The sequence below is a fragment of the Eulemur rufifrons genome, chromosome 18 (assembly GCF_041146395.1).
Source record: "Eulemur rufifrons isolate Redbay chromosome 18, OSU_ERuf_1, whole genome shotgun sequence".
NCBI classification, from domain to species: Eukaryota; Metazoa; Chordata; class Mammalia; order Primates; family Lemuridae; genus Eulemur; species Eulemur rufifrons.
In genome coordinates this window covers 36,702,862-36,726,112 of record NC_091000.1, presented here as the reverse complement: position 1 = coordinate 36,726,112, position 23,251 = coordinate 36,702,862, and the positions used below count along the sequence as shown (strand labels likewise).

The 23,251-nt window shown below is 38.6% G+C and overlaps 1 protein-coding gene across 1 annotated transcript in view; it reads right to left on the bottom strand.

Moving 5' to 3' along the window:
- FHIP1A (FHF complex subunit HOOK interacting protein 1A) overlaps positions 1-23,251 on the bottom strand; it is an 84,033-nt gene that overhangs the window by 17,953 nt on the left and 42,829 nt on the right. Inside the window, exons 5-6 of the mRNA XM_069493211.1 lie at positions 15,876-16,043; positions 6,126-6,205 (exon numbers count right to left, since the gene is read on the bottom strand). Coding sequence (XP_069349312.1) covers positions 6,126-6,205; positions 15,876-16,043 — 248 coding nt within the window. The remainder of the gene's footprint in view (positions 1-6,125; positions 6,206-15,875; positions 16,044-23,251) is intronic.

The window sequence follows — 23,251 nt, the reverse complement described above, 5'->3', positions numbered from 1 at the left end:
AGCAGCAGTCCAGAGGAAAACAAGCTAAGATTAAATTTTTCATAAAAAAGATAAAAAGTACAACGTTTAGGGTATATGTCTTAAGGCCTAGAAACATTAAGCCATTTCCCATACCTCCTGCTGATCCAAATGAGGAAAGCCTGAGTGTGTATTAATGCAAGAGCCATTGCAAGAGCCTGAGTCAAAGAGAAAAGAAAGATTCAATTCTTGTTGTGGTACTTTACCCTAAAGGTTTTAATAATACTTTCCAGGTAAGAAATGACAAACTTGCCACTTAACCTTCAGTTCTCCAAAAAAAAAAAAAAAAAAATCAAACCATTTCTCAAGAACTCTAACTACCTTGTATAGTTAGGTAAGGGGGTCCTGGTCCCTCCCCTCACTGCACCTGTGGGCATATACAAACTTCAACTGCTACCATTAAGAACCAGACACAACCCTGCATGTCTGATGTGGTAACATCTATTTTAATAAGCTCAGTTTCATGAAAGCCAAAGTTTACAAGAACGAAAAGGAAAGATGGAGGAGGACAGAATGAGAAAGGAGGGAGCTCTTCTCTAATGCTTGGCTCAGCTTCGGGGACTTTATCTGAGCCCCACTGGAGGAAAATGGATGCCACTGGAAGAAAATGAAGGAGCAGTGTTTCACAAGGATCTCGGTGAGTAGAGATGCTCTGGCAGCCAGGAATGACACAGGGGACAGAGGCATTCTCCCACCTCTGTCTGAACATGGCACAGTTGGGGCCAAGAGGGCACCAAGGGAAGGTGGAGGGGCCGGGGGCACAGCAGGGACAGAGGTGAGGTGGCCACAACAAAAGGAGCCAGAGAAGGTGAGGAGACCACAGCAGATGCTGCTGAGGCGACTGTGGAGGAAGAGAGGCATGTTCATGAATGTATGTAAGACTCTTGCTTGGGGACCCCGGGAAGCAATGGCTGATGCTTTGCAGGAAGTCAAGATCTGACCTGAGGTGGCCAGCGGGAGAGCTGGGGAAACCTGTCCTGTGGCTGTTGATGTGAACTACCTTTGTCCCATACACTGGTGAGGCCTAGGGAAATTCAGATAACACAGGATTTATTATATCCTTATTTTGGTCATTAATTATTTAAGAAATAAACTGCCTCAGTGCTTTTATATACTGCAGGAACTCAATGACTACTTACAGCCCAAACCAAGCATATTTCATGATTTAAGTTAACATACATAGGTTTCTACTCTTTGAAGTATTAAAAATGAAATACTGGATCAAAGCTAATAAAGCCATTTATCAAATATCACCAGTGGGTAACCTGAACTTATCTTAAAGAGTTATTGAGAATTTGCAACTTTGCAAATACATGCTTTCAGTAGAAACTAAGAATTTTCTTCTGAATAAATCAAATACAGGGAGATCCCCTAAGAGTTAAAGGAGAGATTCTACGAAATTGGAAATGCAGGAGTCTGTTCAAATGAACAACCACTCTTGGTATTCAAAGCAGTAGTTCTTGGGGGTCATTATGTTAGTGAAATAAGCCAGGAACAGAAAGACAAGTATCACATGTTCTCACTCACACATGGGAGCTAAAAAAGTGGATCTCATGGAGGAAGAGAGTAGAATGGAGGGTACCAGAGGCTGGGGAAAGAGGGAAGGATGAAGACAAGTTAGTTGTTAGTTAAGGAGTACAAAAATACAGTCGAATAGAAGAAATAAGTTCCAGTATTTGATACTACAGTGGGGAAATTATAGTTAACAATAATTTACTGTATATTTCAAAATAGCTAGACGAAAAGAACTATAATAGTCCCAACACAAAGAAAAGATAAATGTTGGAGGTGATGGATATCTCAATTACCATGATCTGATCATTACACATTGTATACAGTATCAATATATATCACATCTGCCCCTTAAATGCATAACTATTAAAGATCGATTTTTAAAAAAAGAAAACAAAACAAAATGGTGGTTCTGCTGTGCCTTTAAAATGAAGGGTCATCCCAGAGGGAAGAGTAGAAAAACCATACCTGGACCCTCTGTCTTTCCATCATGTACAGGGAAAGATTAGGGACAGAAGGAATGCCAGAAACTCCCCAAATGTCAAATATCAAAATGAACTGGTTGTCAATAGCAGAAACATCACTTACGAATTTAGTACAGGTATTTATCATCAAACTATCTTTTTATTTTTACTATATTTATTTTGTCTGGAAATTTTAATTAAATTCGGGAAACAGTAAAAATGATCAGATACTAACAAGTATCTAACTTCAGAGGTCCAGATTCCTTGAAGCCATTCTTCAACATAACAGGAAAAAAAATATTGCCCATGTTGTCCTGCCTATTCTCAGTACTTCCCACCCCTCTACAACCCTGGGTCTATTTCCTATTTTCTTGGATATCGTTCATTAAAATAAGTTACCATCACTTCTGAAATAAATCAGTGCCAATCAATTGACAACAAAGAACATGTATTGCCTACTGCTATATTGACCCAAAACAAGCAAAACAAAGCAGCGAAGTCCAAGGAGGTAAGTGAAGTGCATCTTCTGAGATGATGACACCCCCAACAATGCAGCAGTAGCCAAAAATCTACAAAGCAATGTTAGTGGATTTCACAAACATCGTTTGTTGTTCAAAGAAGTTCTGGCCATATTTCTCCTATGCATTTTCCCTCAGGCTGGCTGGCTCTTTTTATTTGTTTGCATGTTTTTCTTCTCCTCCAGACCCCCACCTCCTACGCAGATGGAAATGTTCCTGAAGTGTACACACAGCTCCTCTTCAAGCAAAACAGCCTCTATCTGAACACAACAGACAATGCAGTTCAGAAACCTGACAATGGACCAGCACTTCTGAAAAAACACCCTAACCAGAATATTCAGAAATGGCATTCAATGAAGCAATTAAATTGTGTCTCTACTGGGACATTCTGGGATGATGGCAGTGATCCGTCACTTCCCTGCTTGTCAACATTTCCTGCCTGCCTTTGGCCTATCGTATGTCACATCCGTGGCAGTGGACAATTTCTCCTTGGTTGTCTGCTCACTAAAATATCCTCTCTTTGGGGGTACCTTATTTCAGCTCACTTTTCTGACATTTTGCCAAATGAAAGAAACTAATACCAGCTACAAATGGATTATCACTTTGAAATGTTGATATTCGAGAGTATTTGGGTTGCAACAAAAATTGACACATGGCTATTATTTATCACATAACAAATACCTTCATTAAAAGCATCCACATAATCCTCACTGCTCTACTGCTTCTCAGATCTACAAGTACATCGCATACATTCAAATGACTGCAGCAGCAGCAACAACAAAAAGGATGCATGATAAATCTATTTTTTATGTCCCTCAAAATAATATTTAAATGACTAGAAGAATAAACATTTCTTATTGTCCTTGATTTTGGTACAGATTCTAAATCAGAATAGAATTGTTTTCATTACTTTAAAATGTATAGAAAATTCCCCTTCCTTAAATTTGTATAATATTTCACAGTGTTTCAAAGCATTTTCCCAGATATCACCACTGTGATCCTCCCAATAACCTGATAAGGTAGCACATCCCCAAACCAGAGCACGTCGAGTCATGTCAGCAGCTTGGAGAAGGAGACCAGAAACCAGGGGTCTCCTATGTGCCTATCATGTGCCCGATCGACAGAAGTCGGTACCCGTGAGTCCTCTCACTTGCTCTCCTCCTGGTTCCCCCAGGCAATGCGGAAGAATTAGAAATAGAGTAAAGGTTCAATAAAGAGCAACTATAGTATTACATTATTGTCACTATCATCCTAAAGAAACAAAGAAACCTGGGCTCAGAGAGCCTAGGACCAGTAGGTCAAGCCCATCTCCCAACCTCAGGTCTGGCATTTTCCCCACTATTCCATTCAGAGCTTGTGATAACATGCCCTGCAGGCACTTTTCTGGCAAATTATTTGTCCTTATTAACCCTGGGAATGAACATCCCTGACTTGGACATCTACGTGTTTCAACCATGAGCCACTTTCTTCATCTTCATAAGGTACAGGTTTGGGTCTCAAGAGAAGCCATGACTGACGCCATCTCTGAGGACAGTTTTCAACACAACAAGGCACCACTAATGTGAGCAGATAAAGGGTGCTCAGAGCTCACCTTGTAAAGGTCACTGAACAGCCAGCAAGTAAAAGCTTCCACCACCGGGGCTAAATCTGACCTGGTGACCCAGAGATGGGAAGCTCTGCACCTCCAGCAAGGCCAGGCTTCCAGGAACACTGAAAGAGACAGCTGCTTTTCCTGCCATCAAAGAAGCAGTATTTAAGAATTTCACATTTAAATATAATCAGGTTTCACTCGTGTGTTGGAGTAAAAGCCTGGGTTTTTGGCAATAGAAACGGCTTTGCCAAGTTGTTCTTCTGGATTCCATTCAGGCCTCGCTAATACATTCTGTCATATCAGCAGCAGAGACTTGCTAGGGAGCTAAAGTAATCTTTTTAGGACAGATAACTAATGCTCTGCCCAGACTACCAAGGGTGTTTCTTTATGATCGATCGGATTTGTTCTCCACTAATGCCTTAAGATTAGTTACTGATGACCTAATCTAAAACCCTAAAAAGTCCAAAAACTTTTAAATTTAAAAAATTAATAGGTGATACTCTCCCATAAAACAACTCTGTAAAGCCCTGCACAATATGCCACCACCAACTTTTTCAGACTGATTTTTCAATCACTCTCTTTTGAAAGGATGTTACATCTACACGGTACCATTCCTCAAACCAGTGGTTCTCAAATTTAGTAGGGGCATCAGAATCCCCTGGAGAGTTTGTTAAAAACACAGTTAGCTGAACCTCAATCCCAGTTTCTCATTCAGTAGATCTGGGAGGAGGCCAAGGATTCACATTTCTAACTAGGATCCCACTTTGACACCCCTCACTTTTCCAGAGCTACCTATTTGGAAATGTTACTGCACCTATTAGAATGCCTTCTCCTTGGTAACTTCTACTCCAGTCACATCAGAACCCCAGTTTCATCCACCCTTATTCCCAAGGACAGGTCAAATGAAGGGTCAGAAAGTCCACTAAGGGAAGAGGAGAGAGGTGTACATGCTGGAGGACCCTGGTGACTCTTTTTCTTTGTCACCTCCCACGCTACCAGAAGGGCATGTCAGAGCACAAACCCTGGCCACAAACTCTTGAGCTCCTCTGGCCCTAGCCCTCCACTCCTTTCTCAGCTTTGGGGCAACATCCTCCCTGGCTCCATTTCCTGTAGTTCAAGGGTGGGTCTTACTTGAGCAGTCAACTCCAAGATTCAGGATCTGGGTTTGGAGAAAAGAAGGAAATACGTGCACCATGGTCTAGCCTGTGGTTTGTAGAGTTCTGCCCTGGGGTTCAAGGCCAAATCCTGAGCTAACAATGAAGCATCATTGCTTTCCTTCACAAAAGCAGAAGCTTCCCTCAGGAATCTGGATAGGAAGAGGCACTGCTGGGCCAAGACAGGATTTGGTGCTCCTGAGTCCTCTACCTAAAGTTACCAAATTAATGTCATCTTAACAGGTGTCCACTTTGACTCCCAATGCCCATCTTCAAATGCCAGCCACTTCGTAAAACCTTTCCCACCTGTACTTCTGAAGGACACACCTTGGCTACCTTGTACATAAGCTCTTTTCAGTCCATCTACTCTACACCTTACTCCCTTCTGAATTGTGCACTGAAAGTACTCAATAAATAGTCACTGAATTTAACTGAAACATACTCACAGATCAGACTGTGCATACCAGATGTGTACCATTACCAAAGCAGAAATAAAAAAAATTATATATCAAAAGCAATTCATATTTGGAAAGTTGTTTTTAATAGCAGAATTCCCCTAGAAATGCACAGGAGAAAGATGTTTAGCCACAGATCAGAAGAACTTTCATAATACTTCTGAAAATTTCCAAGCATTCTACCTATTGTTCCCAGGAGCATGTTCATAATAAAATATATATGGCCCCTTAAAAACTTTTAATAGGAAAAGTAAAATTAACCTTGGGAAATAATGCAGAAAATAAACTAATGTTCTAGATAATTTTCTTCCTTAGATGCATGGCCCCTACTTAGCTTATATTACCAAAGTAATGTAAGGTATATAAAGCACAGAGGGAATTTTTCTTTAAAGGGAACAAAGAAGGCAACTCACCTTAGAATTAGTTGTAACATCACATCTTCACAATGTAAACCAATGAGAGTTCTGAATAACGCCAAGGACACCACACAGAGCTGGGAAGCAACAAACACACATTCCATTTCAGATACTGGAATAACTCCACTCCCCACAGATGGGAAATAAAGTAGAATTACAAAATAAAATGGCCTCTTTAAAAAAAAAAAAAACAAAAACAGTTTTGATAAAAAGCATGCTTCTGCCAGGGAGAATATATATTCAGGGTATCAGTTCTTCTACAGGATTTGATTGGAAAGCCAATGTCTGGAATTATGCCATTATGCAGAATTATCCTAGGCATTTTTTAAATGCCTATGCTCATATTTCCAATTTCTAAAGATCCAGATAAACCTGCCCCCTACAATTCCCCAACACTACTCTCTCCCTCTCTCTGCCTCTCTCTCTCCCTCACACACACACCCACACCCACACCCACACCCACACACAATCTCCTGTGTATGTAATTTGTTTTCCTAAGTTATTTTCAAGTATGATATTGGTTATTTACAAGATAGGGCTCACAGAAAACTGCATATAACCTGGCCAACTTGCCCTTCAGAGTTCTCAGCCAAGCCTCAGACCTTCTCTTGGCTTTGGTGCAAACATTCTCCTTGGATACATATCCTAAAGTGTTGAGGGTGAGATAATGTACTTTTCTAAGAAGTTCATCCAAAAAACAAGAAATCTTTCAATCTCTGATTTCCAAAAAGGAAAGACAAACTGCCACATAGGAGAGATACCCAAAGGTACATTATAAAATCATTGTGCTCTTTAGAGAATAAACTTCTATCAATCTACTAGGCCATTTAAGTAATTTAGGCTCTAATTCTTTGTACAGAAGAATAAATGCTCATCTGTCTTCCAGGCAAGATGGGTATAAAACCTGGCCGATGAAATCCACTATGGTGTTGTAAAGAAACAGCTGTTCTTGGCCTGCCCCAAAACATCTCTTACGTTCAGGGCAGGCCATATACTTATAGTTAGCCATAAGCAACACGCTCTGACTCCATTCCAAGTCTTTGCACATGCTGTTCCATTACCTGGAATGCCTTTTCCCGCCTTCTCCACAGGCTAATTCCTATTTATCCTCAGAAACTTTAGCTTAGGCATCACCTATCCCCTAGGAAATCTTTATGTTCTTTCTCACAATAGTACCATCCAACATCTCCTTTTTCCAAACTCAGTTCTTATCTATTGCCATAGTAACCCCTGAAAATCACTGTTCAGCGTCTTTAGTAGGGTGTATTTGTCCTTTTATTTTTGAGTTGTAGGAGTTCCTGATTCTGTGTACAAGTACCTTATCAGATACATAGTTTACAAAATTTTTTAATCATTTTTGTGGGTTGTCTTTTCAATTTCTTAATGGTGTCCTTTGAAGCACAAACCTTTTTATTTCTGATAATGTTCAATTTCACTATTTTTTCATTTGTTGCTCATGCCTTTGGTGTAATATCTAAGAAACCACTGCCAAGGCCACAAGGATTTATTCCTATGTTTTCTAAGAGTTTTATAATTTTAGCTCTTCCATTTAGGCCTTTGATCCATTTTGAGTTAATTTTTGTACATGGTGTAACATAAGGGTTCAGCTTTATTATTTTGCATGCGGATATACAACTGTGACAGCACCATTTATTAAAAAGACTATTCTTTCTCCCATGGAAAGGGCTTGAAACCTTGTTGAAAATTCACTGAGATACATGCGTTTATTTCGGGACTTTCAATTCTTTTCCATGGATCTGTATATCTATCCTTATACCAGTACCACACTGTTTTGATTACTGCAGCTTTGTAGCAAGTTTTGAAATTAGAAAGTGTGAGTTCTCCAACTTTGTTTTTTCAAGTTTGTTTTGGCTATTCTGGGTTCCGTGAATTTCCACACGAATTTTAGAATCCGCTTGTCTATTTTAACAAAGAGGTCAGCTAGCAGTTTCACAGGGAATGCACTGAATCTGCAAATCAATTAGGGGAGTATTCCTATATTAATAATATTAAGTCTTCTTATGTACGAACATGGGATGTTTTCCCATTTGTTTAGGTTGTCCTTAATCTCTTTCAACAATGTTTTGTAGTTTTCACAGCGTAAGTTTTGCACTTCTTTTGTGAAACTTACTCCTAAGTATTTTATTCTTCTTGATGCTATTGTAAATGGGATTTTATTGGTTTGATTTTTGGACTGTTCCCTGTTACTGTATAGAATACAACTGATTTTTGTACATTTACCTTATAACCTGCAATCTTTCCAAACTTATTATTAATTCTAATAGTTTTTTAGTGCATTCCTTAGCTGTCTACATCTACATGTAGATAATACGTAAACCATGTCACCCATAAATACAGATGGTTTTGCTTTGAATGTGGATTTTTAAATTTCATTTTCTTCTTTAATTGCCCTGACTAGAACTTCAAGCACTATGTTGAACAGAACTGGTGCGAGCAGATATTTTATCTTATTCTTTTTATTAGGGGAAAAGCTTTGTTCACCATTAAGTATGTTGTTAGCACTGACTTTTTCACAGATGCCCTTTATCAGATAGCTAGGAAGTTCTCTTCTATTCCTAGTTTATTATGTTTATCATGAAGCAGTGATGAATTTTGTAAAAAGCTTTTTCTGTGTCTACTCAGATAATCATTTGATTTTTTTTCTTTATCCTGTTGCTATGATGTATTACATTAACTGATTTTCAGATTTTAAACCAGTTTTGCAATCCTGGTTTGATAAATCCCACTTGATCATAGTGTATAATCCTTTCTATATATTCTAGATTCCATTTGCTAGTGTTTTATTGAGGATTTTTGTGCCTATATCATAACAGATGTTAGTCTGTAGTTTTCTTTTCTTGTGATATCTCTGCCTGGTTTGGAATTAGGATAACATTGGCCTCATAGAGTGAGCTGGGAAGTATCTCCTCCTCTTCTATTTTTTAGAAGATTTGCTGAAGAATTGGTATTAATTATTCTTTTTTAAAAAATGTGATTAAAAAACACATTTACGTGTACAATTCAGTACTGTTAAGTACGTTCCCATTGTTGCTCAAGAGGTCTCTAAAACATTTACATCTACAGCAGTCCCCAACCTTTTTGGCACCAGGGACCGGTTTCATGGAAGACAATTTTTCCTTGGATGACGGGGGAGGCACATGATTCTGGGATGATTCAAGTGCATTACATTTATTGTGCAGTCAAACCTCTCTGCTAATGATAATCTGTACTTGCAGCCACTCACCAGCGCTAGTTTCACCACCTCAGCTCCACCTCAGCTCATCAGGCATTAGATCCCTCACATGTACAGTTTACAGTAGGGGTTCGTGCTCCTATGAGAAGCTAATGCCCTGCTGATCTGACAGGAGGCAGAGCTTATACAGTGATGCGAGCAATGGGGAGTGGTTGTAAATACAGATGAAGCTTCTTTTGTTTGCCACTTACCTCCTGCTGTGCAGCCCAGTTCCTAACAGGCCATGGAGGGGTACCAGTCCGCAGCCCAGGGGTTGAGGACCACAGTCTTACAAAACAGAAACTCAGTAACCACTGAACACAACTCCACATTTTCTCTATCACCCAGTCCTTGGCAACCAACATTTTACTTTGTGTAAGTTTGACTTTAGACACCTCACTTCAGTGGAATCATACAGTTTTGTCTTTTTGTGACTGGCTTAATTTCACTTAGCATAATGTCCTCAAAGTTCATCCACACTGTAGCATGTGAAAAAATTTCCTTCTTTTTTAAGGTTAAATAATATTCAATTGTATGTATATATCACATTTTTTTATGCATTCATTTTTATGTTCATTTTTATGGACACCTAGGTTGCTTCAGCCTCTTGGCTACTGAATTAATGCTGCCATGAATGTGAGTGTACAACCAGTTCTTCAAGATTCTGCTTTCAATTCCTTTAGATATATACCCAGAAGTGAGATTGCCGGATCATATGGTAATTCTATTTTCCACTTTTTGAGGACCCTCCATACTGTTTTCCATAGCAACTGCACCATCCTACATTTCCACAAACAGGGCACAGAGCTTCCAATTTCTCCACATTCTCACCAACACTTACTTTCTTCTGCTGTTTTTGATAGTGGCCACCCCAATGGGTATGAGATATTTCATTGTGGTTTTGATTTGGACTTCCCTAATGATTGGTGATGTTAAGCATCTTTTCATATGCTTTTTGGCCTTTGTATATCTTCTTTGGAGAAATGTCTATTCAGATCATTTGCCCCTTTTTTAAACAGATCATTTGGGGTTCTTTGGTTGTTGTTGAGTTACAGGAATTTGTATACATTCTGGATATTAACCCCTTATCAGATATATGACTTGTAAATATTTTCTCCAATTCTGTAGTTGCCTTTTCATTTTGTTGTTTCCTTTGATGCACCAAAGTTTTTAAGTTTGATATACCCTCATTTGTCTATTTTTGCCTGTGATTTTGATGTCATATCCAAGATATTATTATAAAATCCACTGTCACGAAGCTCTTTCTGTTTCCTTCAAGGATTTTTATGGTTTTAGGTTTTACATTTAAGTTTTTGGTCAATTTTGAGTTAATTTTGCATATGATGTAGGGTAAGGGTTCAACTTCATTCTTTTGCACGTGGAGATCCAGTTTTCTCAGAGACTGTCCTTTCCTCATTGTGTGGTCTTAGCACCCTTGTTGACAATCATTTGACCACAGCATGAGGGCTCATTTCTAGGCGCTCTAATCTGCTTCACTGGTCTATGTGTCTGTCTTTATGCTAGCACCACACTGTTTTGATTACTATAGCTTCGTAATATGTTTGGAAATCAGGAAGTGTGAACCCTCCAACTTTTTTCCTCTTTTTCAAGATTGTTTTGGCTATTCAGGGTCCCTTGGCAATGCACATGCATATTAAGGTTTTTTTTTTTTATTTCTACAAAAAAAAATACCACTGGGATTTTATAGTTATTATACTGAATCTGTAGATTGCTTTGGGCAGTATGGACAGTTAAGTAAGTCTTTCAATCCACGAACATGGAATGTCTTTCCATTTATTTATTCTTCTCTCATTTCAGCAATATTTTGTGGTTTTCAGTGTACAAATCTTTCACCTCCTTAGTTAAATTTATTCCTAAGTGTTTTATTCTTTTTTTCTTTCCTTTTTTTTTTTTTTTTTTTTTTTTTTTTGAGAAAGAGCCTCACTCTGTTGCCCAGGCTAGAGTATCACAGCATCAGCCTAGCTCACAGCAACCTCAAACTCCTGGGCTCATGTGATTCTCCTGCCTCAGCCTCCTAAGTAGCTGGGACTATAGGTGTGTGCCACCACACTCAGCTAATTTTTCTATTTTTAGTAGAGATGGGATCTCACTCTTGCTCAGGCTGGTCTCGAACTCCTGACCTCAAGCAATCCTCCCACCTCAGCCTCCCAGAGTGCTAGGTTTACAGGCATGAGCCACCATGCCTGGCCAAGTATTTTATTCTTTTTGATGCTATTGTAAATAGTTTTTCTTAACTTCTTTTTCTAAGTGTTTGTTGTTAGTATATAGGAATGATCTTTGTGTGTTAATTTTGTATCCTGCAACTTTACTAAATTCATTCATGAGTTCTAATAGTTTTTTGGTGGCATCTTCAGGGTTTTCTGTATGTATGATCATGTTGTCTGCAAACAGGGATAATTTAATTTCTTCCTTTCTAATTTGGATGCCTTCTATTTTTTTCTCTTGTCTAAGTGCTCTGGCTAGGACTTCCAAGTGGGCATCCTAACATTGTTCCTGATGTCAGAGAAAAAGCTTTCAGTCTTTTACCACTGAGTATGATGCTAGCTGTGGGCTTTCATACATAGCCTTTACTATGTTGACGTTGTTTCCTTCTATTTCTAGTTTGTTGACTGTTTTTATCATGAAAGGATGTTTAATTTTGTCAAAGGTTTTTTTCTGCATCAATTGAGATGACCATGGGGGGTTTGTTCTTTATTCTGCTAATGTGGCATATTACACTGACTGATTTTCATATGTTGAACCATCTTTGCATTCTAGGACTAAATCCCACTTAGTCATGGTGTATAGTCTTTCTCATGTTGTTGAATTCTGTTTGCTAGCATTTTATCATTTCTGCATCAATTTTCATCAGGGATACTGGTCTCTAGTTTTCTTTTCTTATAATCTTTGTCTAGCTTCCTTATGAGGCTACTGCTGGCCTCATAAAATGAGTTTGGAAATGTTCCCTGATATTCAATGTTCTAGGAGTTTGAGAAGGACTGGTGTGTTCATTCTTCATTAAATGTTTCGTAGAATTCTCCAGTGAAGTCATCTGGTCTTGGGCTAATTCTTTGTTGAGTGATTTTTGATTACTGTCCTTACTAGATGTAAGTCTGTTCAGATTTTTAAAATTCCTTCATGATTAAGTCTTGGTGGGTTGTATATTTCTAAGAATTTATCCATTTCTTCTAGGTTATCCATTTAGTTGCTGTGTAATTGTTCATAGTATTCTCTTATAATCCTTTTTTTAATTTCTGTGGCATAAGTTGTAATGTCCCCTCTCTCATTTCTGATTTTAGTTATTTCAGTCTTCTCTTTTATTTAATCCAGCTAAGGGTTTATCAATTTTGTTGATTTTCTTTTTCCAAAAAAACTCCTGGTTTCATTGATGTTTTTTCTATTGTTTTCTCGATTCTCTATTGTCTCTTTTTCTCTGACCTTATTTCCTTTCTTCTGCCAACTTTGAGTTTAATTATCCTTCTTTTTCTAGCTCCTTGAGACATAAAGTTAGGTGGTTGTTTTGAAATCTTCTCTTTTAATTTAAGTGTTTACAGCTTCCTTCTTAGTACTGCTTTCACTGCATCTCATAAGTTTTAGTATGTTGTGCTTTCATTTTCATTCATCTCAAGATATTTTCTAAATTCCTGGTGATTTCTTCTTTGGTCCAATGGTTGTTTAAGGGCATGTTGTTTAATTTACATGTATTTGGGGATTTTTCCAGTTTTCCTTCTGCTATTCTAGTTTCATTCCATTGCAGTCAGAAAAAAATCTTTGTATGCTTTTAATCTTTGTAAATTTGTTAAGCCTTATTTTGTGATCTAACATGTGGTCTATCCTAGAGAATGGTCCATGTGCACTTGAGAAGAATGTATATTCTGCTGTTGCTGGGTGGAGTGTTCTATATATGTCTGTTAGGGCCAGTTGGTTTACAGCGTTGTTCAAATCCTCTGTTTCCTCATTCATCATCTGTCTAGTTGTTCTATCCATTATTGAAAGCAGGGCATTGAAGTCTCCTATTATTGTGCAACTGTCTATTTCTTGCTTCAGTTCTGTCAATGTTTGCTTCATAACATATATATATGTTATGTGCATATTTACAATTATTATATCTTCCTGGTGAATTGACCTTTTTATATTATATAATGTCTTGTGTGTCTCTTGTGTCCTTTGTCTCTTTATCTCAAAGTCTATTTTTTAAATATAAGTATGGCCACCTTTGTTCTATTTTAGTTACGATTTGCATGGAATATCTTTTTCCAACTTTTGACTTCCAGCCTATGTGTATGTTCTTAGATCAAAAGCGAGTCTCTTGTAGACAGTATATACTTGGATCTTGTTCTTTTATCCATTTAGCCAATTTATGTCTTTTGATTGGGATGTTTAATCCATTTACGTTTAAAATAATTACTGATAGGGAAGGACTTACCATTGTCATTTTGTTGATTGTCTTCTGTATATCTTGTAGCTATTTTGTTCCTCTTTTCCCAAAGACAAGACAGAAGATAAGAGGAAAAGTTCACTCTTCTTGTTCCCTCCTAAGAAAAAAATGGGTAGTTGGGAGTTTTCTCCTGATCTTGCCCCACTGTGCTGGGGAGGGGGAGTGGCTAGGACAGGTAATATGCCACCAATTTTCCTACCCACTTCAATATGCCTCTTCTTGGCTTCATGTTGCAACCTCTTAACTGGTTTTTGTAGTTCTAACAAAGGCAATTTGGTCCACAAATTTTTGTTAAGTCAGTGTCTCTGTGAAGAAATTAGGGCCTGGGGCTTCCTATTCCACCATCTTGTTGACATTACTTTTTAATTTTTCTTTAAATGTTTAATAGAATTCACCAGTGAGGCGAGGCGAGCAGGGCTTTTCTTTGTGGGTAGTTTTTTTAAACTACTGTTTTTTAATCTCTTGGCTGGTTATAGATCTATTTAGATTTTCCATTTCTTCCTGAATCAGTTTCAGAAGTTTGTATCTTTCTAGAATTTGTCTACTTCATCTAAGTTATCTTTTGGCATACAGTTGTTCATAGTACTCCCTTGTAATTGCTGTCATTTCTGTAAGGTCGATAGTAGTATCCCCCTCTTTCATCACTGATTTTAGAAATTTGACTTTTCTCTCTTCTTGGTCAGTCTAAATAAAGGTTTGTCAATTTTGTCAATCTTTTCAAAAAACCAACTTTTGGTTTTGTTGATTTTCTCTATTGTTTCTCCATTTTCTATTTCATTAATTTTTGCTCTTATCCTTATTTTCTTCTTTCTGCTTGCTTTAAGGGTACTTTTCTTCTTCCAGTGTGTTAAAGTGGAAGATTAGCTTACCGATTTGAGATCTTCTTTCTTCACATTTAAAACATATGTCTACATATTTCCCTCTAAACAATGCTTTCACTACATCTCATAAGCTTTGGTACATGTCTTCATTCTCATTCATCTCAATGTAAATTCTCCTTCCCCTGGTGATTTCTTCTTTGATCTACCGATTATTTAGGAGTGTGCTGTTTAATTTCCAAATATTTGTGAATTTCCCAAATTTCTTTCTGCCAATAATTTTTAATTTCAATCCACTGTGATCAGAGAATATACTTTGCATGCTTTCAATCCTTTTAAATTCACTGAGGCCTGTTATATGGCATAGCATATGGTCTGTCTTGGAAAATATTCCATGTACACTTGAGGAGAATGTGTATTCTGTTGCTGTTAGCTGGAATGTTACATGAATATTTTCTCTGGTATAACATTTTAATCCCTTTAATGATTTTTTTACTTTTTTATTTTCCATTTTTTAGTTATTTTCTTAGTGGTTGCTCTGGGCTTCCAATATACAATTTAACTTACTGGAATTTACTTCAAATTCATACTAAGTTAGTTCTAGTGAAATATAGATTATTCCCACATAGCTCTATTCCCTCTTCCTCCTCTTTGTGTGATTACTGTTGTATATATTATATCTATATATCTATATTGTAAAATCTATATATATGTTACAAACTCAATGATATATGGTCAAAGTATCATTCTTCTGTTTTTAAAACAATAATTACAGTTAAATAGAGAAGCTTTTAGGAAGAAATATTTTCAAAGTTCATCAGAGCTCCATGCTAAAGAGTAACCACCTAAATTCACAACTTCGAGACTTCAATTTCAAAATACTCATGGACAGAAATAATGATCTCTAATGCCCAGACTTGATATACTCTGGTTCCTTGAGTTTACCTGCACACAAGCCCGTATGTTCCCCTGCATCTCACCTCCTCAGAAGTACATTCTGCTAGTTCTACAGAAGTGCCAATACTAATTGAGAAAAATGTCCTATGAAAGGCAGTAAGTGCCACCTCTCTGACAGAAGGATTCCTGACAGCAAAACACATTATTCAGTTCATCTTGACCCCAATAGAAAGAAACGTAATGGCTGTAGGAAAAAACAAGGAAAAGAGAGCAAAACTGATATTTATAATTTCATTCCAAAAACAAACACTCCTGAAATCTGTTCTGAGTTGTCAGTTCCTCTCCTCTGAGGCTCTTCTTACCCGAAATGGGGTGTTGATTCGGCTTGTAAGAGTGTCTAGAATGTGGACATTCTCATGCTGGTGCAATAGGATAAAACGAAGGAAGATCTCAAGTAGTGCTGGCTCGGAGATGCTACGCAGGAAAAGGTCCAGATATGCAGTTGTGGTCATGACCTCCTCCACAGTCACCTGGGACCAACAACAGAGTGAGCACAGGTGAGCATCCTTTCGACGCTGTGATATATGCCTCCCCAACGGCCCCCAGCCTCACCACAGTGACCCCATCAAGGCAAGAACACGCCTGCCATGAAAACACACTTCAGAGGTTCATCTGAAGCCCATAACCTATTCGCATTTCACAACGCCTCATGCTGCTTCCACCCTTTAGTTCAGTAAGGAGAAAGAAAAGGCATAAAGAAGCAATTCAAGTGTTCTGACAACTCTAACCATCAAATGCAGTTCAAATCCCATAAAGATTTTAGTGTGTAATCAAAAATGAGAAAAAAAAGATAATGGAAAGTATTTACACGGTTAGTAAAGGATTAATTAGAAAACTCAGTATAACTTGTTTCATTATTAGTCATTCAATAAACATTTATTGGGATCTGCTATGTACAAGGAACTGGAAACATAAGACCATATTTTATGCCCAGGAAGGTGGGCTATAACAAGCAAAATGATAATATAATAAATTGCAAAGGAGAGGAACAGACACAAAGTGCTACAGATGTTCAGATGTGTTTCTGGGGAGTTGCAAGGTAATTTTTTATAACTGAATAATATACATAATGTGTTATTTATAAAGTACTCAAAGAGATTACTGCTTGCTTATAAGGCAACTGTGACTTTTTTATAATATAAATTAATATTTTCTATGTGGTGTGATTTTCCCATGCAGTAAAATGTCAATCTTTCACTGAATAAGACTCTGAAGAGTCAAGTTTTTTAAAGAGCTGAGGACTTGATGCTTAAAGCATCAAAATTTTAATCCTAAATATTTTGATTGGGAATATTTTAAGAGTTAGTATATAATTCTTTGTCCTCCTAAAAGCGGAATATACCATCTCTTGATGAACAGAGGTCATCCCCAGGGTCATCAATTGCCCTACTCAAGCATATATATAGAAACACCCACACCTGAATGCATAAAAGTTACCAGAGAAATAGTTCAAACTTTTATATTCCAATACCACACCCTAGAAATCTTAAAAATCCCTTTGCCATGAGTAAAATGCACTTGATCCTAAATGAAACAGATGGTGATAATTTTTGACTGATTTTATCTACTCTTTTCCATTTTTTTCCATCTTTTTTCTTACTCCCTTTAAAAGTGTTAGCTGTCACTTTATTATACCATTACTGGGACATTCCTTTTATACTGTATTCCTCTTATATCTTTTAATTTTCTGTTTTCAAAATCCACAGATCAGCTTGGAAACCACATGTCCAGATCTGATACATAAGTGTACATAAGCCCCGAGTGGATGGATCTGTGCATAAAGGCTTCTATTTTGTCTACATAATTTACTTTTTAGAAGTTTTTGTGCTCAGATATGTTCTAGATAGATGAGTCCAGGTGGATAAGATATTACCAAATCAATATCTGTCTTCTTTATTCTAAGCAAGACATGCTTATACAGTCTAGTTGAATCCACTCTCTCAGAATCTACTGGGAAGTCGTTCAGCAGTGCCCTGATCCTCTTAATTCTTCCGGATCCTCTACATGTGTCCTGAAGACCCCAGACAGTAGGGACATTTTTTTACAAAGCCCTCTAAAGTAACTGATGTCACCAAGTATAGCTAAGGAGGAAATGATGTACAATGACCCCGAGCACATAGCTCCATTAGCTCACATCCGCTCTACTGCTGCAACCGTGGGGTCCTGTAGCAGAAACTCAACCCAAAATGATTTAGGCAAAAGTCTAATTCTCCAACAATCTTGGTCAGTAGAAAAAAGTAGTGTAGCAATTCCAAAAGGCCCATGTGTGTAGTTCCTGTAATACCACATTTTCAACTTACCTATTGAGCACTGCTGAACTGGCATGTCACAGAATTCCAGCCTTTGGACCAATAATGCAGCATCAACTTTTCCCCCCTCAAGTTACCCATGACCTTAATAAGCTCAAAAGCACAGCAATAAACTCCTTAGAATATAGGTCTTAGTCTTTGGGGGCTAACATGAAAGAAGGGCATTAGCACCTATTGTTTACTACTCTAAGGCTGGATAAATGAAAAGATTTTATTTCTTTTTAGAAATCAAAGCTGTCACTTATAAGCTAAGAGGATTTAAGAAAGCACTTGGAGGGGCAGCATTTACATAACACGCTATAAATATTAAAAACGCAATTCCATTAAGCATCAAGTTGCAAATTCGTTATAAATTGAGGTCATATTCACCTTAAACTAATACCCAAACCAGGAAAATCTGGTTCCCTTTTCTTTCCATTTTTTCCCTCCACCATATCCTCAGAGCCTTTAGAAGCCTTTTATCCCAGAAAATCTTTTCCTGCCCCATTACCTTACTTTCAGAAACTTCCTCTAATCCCCCCAAATAGGCAACCCTCTTAATGAGGATGAGACCAGAGCCTAAGTGTGATCACTTGAAAGTTAACAATAAACCACCAGAGGAAAGATGCTCTGCTGTGCAGAATGTAAAACGAAATCTTCTGCTAATGCCCCAAAGAAGCAGCATTAGCAAGATAGGAAAGTAGCATCCTCTTCATGTTCCAATTATGAAGGACAATTAGCTACTAATGTAGGTGAGATCTTTTGTCTTATAGATGACTATCAATATTTACCTTGTCCTATAATTGCAGGTAGCTACAAATTTACATAGAAATACTAATAGAAACAGTAAACAAGCTTTTACTTTACTATCAATACACAATAATAAAGTTTAAGGATACTAAAGTTTAAGAATGCTATTTCATACTAAAGGTAGACAGTGACTAAAATAACCTAAAGAAAACTCAGTTTCCACAAACAATTATCCTTGACAAAGTAAGGACAACCGTAACTATGAAGAATAGATTTGCATAGGCACTCTTATGTGCTTACTTTTGAGCCCAAGTTCTAGGATGGAGCCCTGACTCAGGTACTTGATTTTACTGCTGTCGAGTCCAGTTTAGTGGATCTTTTGAAGTAAGTCTTTCTTTGCCCACCTTCTCCACCTCCCTCTAGCCCTTGCCTGGGTCCTCTCATGCCAAGCGCCTTCACCAATCCCTTAAATTGTTGTTTTTGAAACTATAGCTTGAGACCCAAGAGTGGGTAGTGAATTCAATTTATTGGTTCATTAATGGTTTAGACCAAATTCAAATACAAAATATCAGAATACACCACACACAGTAAGGGCAAGTACTGTTTGTGAAACTTCTGTCTGTATATTTTATTTAAAACTATATGATGTAATATATCATATATATGTGCTTTGCTTGCACATTCAGTAAATAAATACATGCAAACATATAAAATACATTTCTGACCACGAGCTGCTGTCAAAAACATCTGAAAAGCACTACAGGAGCACAGTTCGCAATCATCCATGCCATCCTTTCACTCAGCAGTTCTCGTCACCAGTTCCCTATCCTCCAGGCTGTAACTCAGCATGGTCTGGCCTGGAACAAGTACACGCATAGTTGAGATCAGTTTTCTGAACAGGATGGCATATGAATCTACAGTCAATCTATTCCTTTTTGTCTTAGCCTAAAAGCTCCGAAAGTGTGAGATTTTGTTAAATTAGAATTTCAAGCTTCTCAGAAATAGACAAAATGGACAGTTTGTTTTCTTTTAAAAAGGGGGTGGGTGGGAAGGGAGGAGGTGACACCATGTGTCACATTCCACTTCTATAAAGTCAAAACTCTATTTAAAAAAAAAAAAGATTAAGACCAGAACCAAGCCCAGCCATCATGCCCACAATTGCAGCAGCACATTAACTTAATGTGTAGCGTAGGAGTGAAATTGAGCATATAGACATCCTGACCTTTCTGTAATCAGCTCTAGTTGGGCAATTCCATTTGCATCTAAATTAGCACCAGAATCCTCCCTATAATGGCAGGTTTATGTGTGTCCTGAAAAATAAATTTCCCACCTGCTAATTGTTTCTTTGTGATCTAGTCACACTGGAGCAAACAGATGGATCCTACCTTCTGTCACTCAGGCAGGTGGCAGGCAGGGGTCAGGTGCCTGTGGCACCCTCTCAGAGTTAGGAGCCACCCATCCTTGGCTTGTCCTCTGAAACCAGAGGAGAAAAGTAGCCAAGTGCTGGTTCATCTGGGTCGCTTGTGAGGCCTCCGCCCCAGTGGCTCCAACCAGAGCGAGGAACACACCAACTGAAAGCAGCAGAGGGGAAAGGAATGATGGGGCTAGAGAACATGAAACTGGAATGAAAAGGTCTCTACAGGGAACACAGCTACAATCCTGCCCACTGCTGCCAGACAGAGACAAGCCAATGGACAGGCAGGAGGCACGTCCACTGCCGGGGACAGCAGCTGGATGGGCTCTTCACAGCCGTCTTTCTTCTCCAAGGACACAAAGCACCAAGAAGAACATTCAAGTACAGAAGGGAAGACAGACACCCTGGTTCTCAGCAAGTGCTCTACTGTTTCAGCCAAAAATTCAGGACAGAAAACGTTCAATTATTCAAGATCTGAAAATAGTCTGCAGCTGATGATTCTGGCTCCCTCCCTCTGGCTCCCCTCGTGCCTCCCTTCTGCTCCTCGACCTCCAGGCCACACGCTGCACTGATAGCACTGCCAGGGGCGGGCTGGGAGGTGAGTGGAGGTGACATCCAGAGTCAGCAAGCTTGCCTAGTTATTCCTAAAATATGTGAGGAAGAAGGAAATGAATGTGATGGCTACAATGAGGACTTCAGCAACATATTTGGAGGAAAATATGCTAAAAATAAAAGTTGGTCTCTGCCCTTTTTTACCAGCATTTCTTCAAAGGATCTGTAATATATTAAATACCTCAGTATAATAAACATATGCCCCCTGGGAGAAAAGGAAAGCAGTGAGCAAATGGCTTTTCAGGAACCTTCCAGACTCTGAATGCTAAAACACCTCTTCATCTCCCCAGAGTTAGGTGGGGCTGTGGAGTGCCGGAGGGAGAACCGGCGCCAGAAACAAACCTGGGAGGCAGTGCCACTTGTGCCACAGGACAAGGGCGGTGCCTTTATGGCCACGTAGCTCCCTTGCTGAGCACTGCTCCCATGAGGCATGCTCCCAATGCACTCAAGTGGCCCAAATTTGAGGTACGTTAATAAACACTGTTCTTACTGTCTATACCTCCCCCTAAGTACAACTCTATTATCTGGGCTTTGGTTGATGCTTTTTACCTGTTTCCCATTTTGTTCCCAGTGTGCCAATTACCTTGTCCTGAATCTTGTCAACTGTTATGGATGGTGCGCTTTTGGGGTCCCTAACTGTTCCTACACTTCCTGCACTGGGAACATAGCAGGAATGGTCCTATTCAACACACACTTGTTAAGCTCACGTGAAAGCTTTGGACTAGGTATTGGGGAGAGAAAGACGAACAAAACACAGTGCTTTCCTGTTGTAAGTGAGAAGCCAAAAGCATTAGGAAATTCTAATTAAGTCTATACCAGGAGTTACAGAGTAATGTGAGCTTTGCAGATAATACATTTACCAGTATTCAGCAGAAAATGAGGTTTTGAGAAAAAAGAGCAGGAGGTAATGGAGAGTGGTTTTCAGAAAGAGCACAGGCTTTGGAACTGGACAAACTGGAGTTCAAATGCTAGTATTTATTGCCTGTATGGCCCTGATTGTGTTAGGTAATCTCTCTGAGCCTGTTCCCTCCTCTGTAAAATGGGGATAATCCACTGTCTCTGGAAGTATTGAGAGGATTAAAGACAACGTGCATAAATCTCGACACACAGAAGGGACTCAGTAAAGGATGGCTATTATTTTCTGATTTGGGTCATCACTTTAAAATAAGCCAAACTGAGGCAAAAAAGAACCAGGAAGCGGGTGGGGGTTGGTTAAAAAAAAAAAGTACTTGCCTATGTTGGTGGAAAAAAAAAAAAAAAATGCCTGTCTGTATATTTTGGCGCTTGGAGGAGAGAAAAGAACAACAGTCCTTACAGAAAATGAGCGTCTCTTCTATTTCCACACCCAAACCCCTGTGCCCAATTGCCCCCAGGCATTTTGCAGAATCTGGAGATACTGAGGCGGCCACAAGGGATGGGCTAGGACAGCTCCCAAAAGTGTGTCCTAGGAGGGGCTGGACTTAAAGAGGGGGCACTGGAACTCTCTAAAACATTTTTCTTTCTGTATTTGCCAATGTTAGCCAGTTTAAAACTCATTCTAACCCCACAGGACCAGTTGGCTAATATTTAAGAATAGAAATAAAGATGTCACTGCCAACAGAAATGGCCCTATGTCCAATGGGCCTATGCTACAACTAGGGTTGGCCAAGTTGAAGTGTCACTGTCCTCATAACAGCAAAAATTTTTTTCTCTTGCCCATCATAAACCTCTCCTTGGAGGATTCAGCAAATGGTTATATCTAAAGCCTCCTCTTCCATACTATGCGTGCATAACTTGTACCCTACAACTTCATTATGATACAATTTATCAGAGTATAATTAATATATGATCCATTATATTTGAACCTCATCCAATAGAGTTTAGCTATTGAAATACCCCCAATATCACATTACAAAGGTATTTCATAGCATGGCTCTGAGGTCAGAATTAACAAGGAAATTTGGGGGCATTTTAGCTCAGAAGCAAAGATCTGAAGAGTATTCCAAAGATCACTTGATTCATCCCTTTCCTGTTTACTAATTGCTCCAGAAAGAATCTTCCTTTTTGTTCAGATTTCTTGGTTGCAACTGAAATAATAAAAGCAACATCATTGACCAGTTCTTGAGCACTTGTTATGTAATTAAGGACTATTCTAAGCATATTGTTTCCGTGCTTTGAATCCATACTATCTTAGAGAATTGACTCCAGACGACCTAAGCAGAAAAGATACTTACTGAAAGGGTACGTCAAACAAAACACCAGAAGGCTGGAGAAACAAGCTTAGAAATGAAAGGAGGTCTGATGCCAGGTAGCCAAAACATGAATACACACTACACCCTCCTTCCAAACTCAGACAGAGATTACAAAGGTTCCTTTGTCAACACAGCACAAAGCTCACAATCTTTTGAATCAGAAGAAAGCATTCCTCATTATAAAGCTGATTCCACTGACTGTAATTTAAATTGTACCTTATCCTGCCCTCATTTTAAGAAGCAGCAATAGAAGAACGCTATTCCCCAAAACTCCACTTTCTTTCCTATTCTGGAATTCTTATTCAACACCTCAGCATCCCCTTTTGTAGGCTAAGTCAATTCCCTTTCTCAGTTTTTTAAATTTTTTTATCCACCCTTTAAGA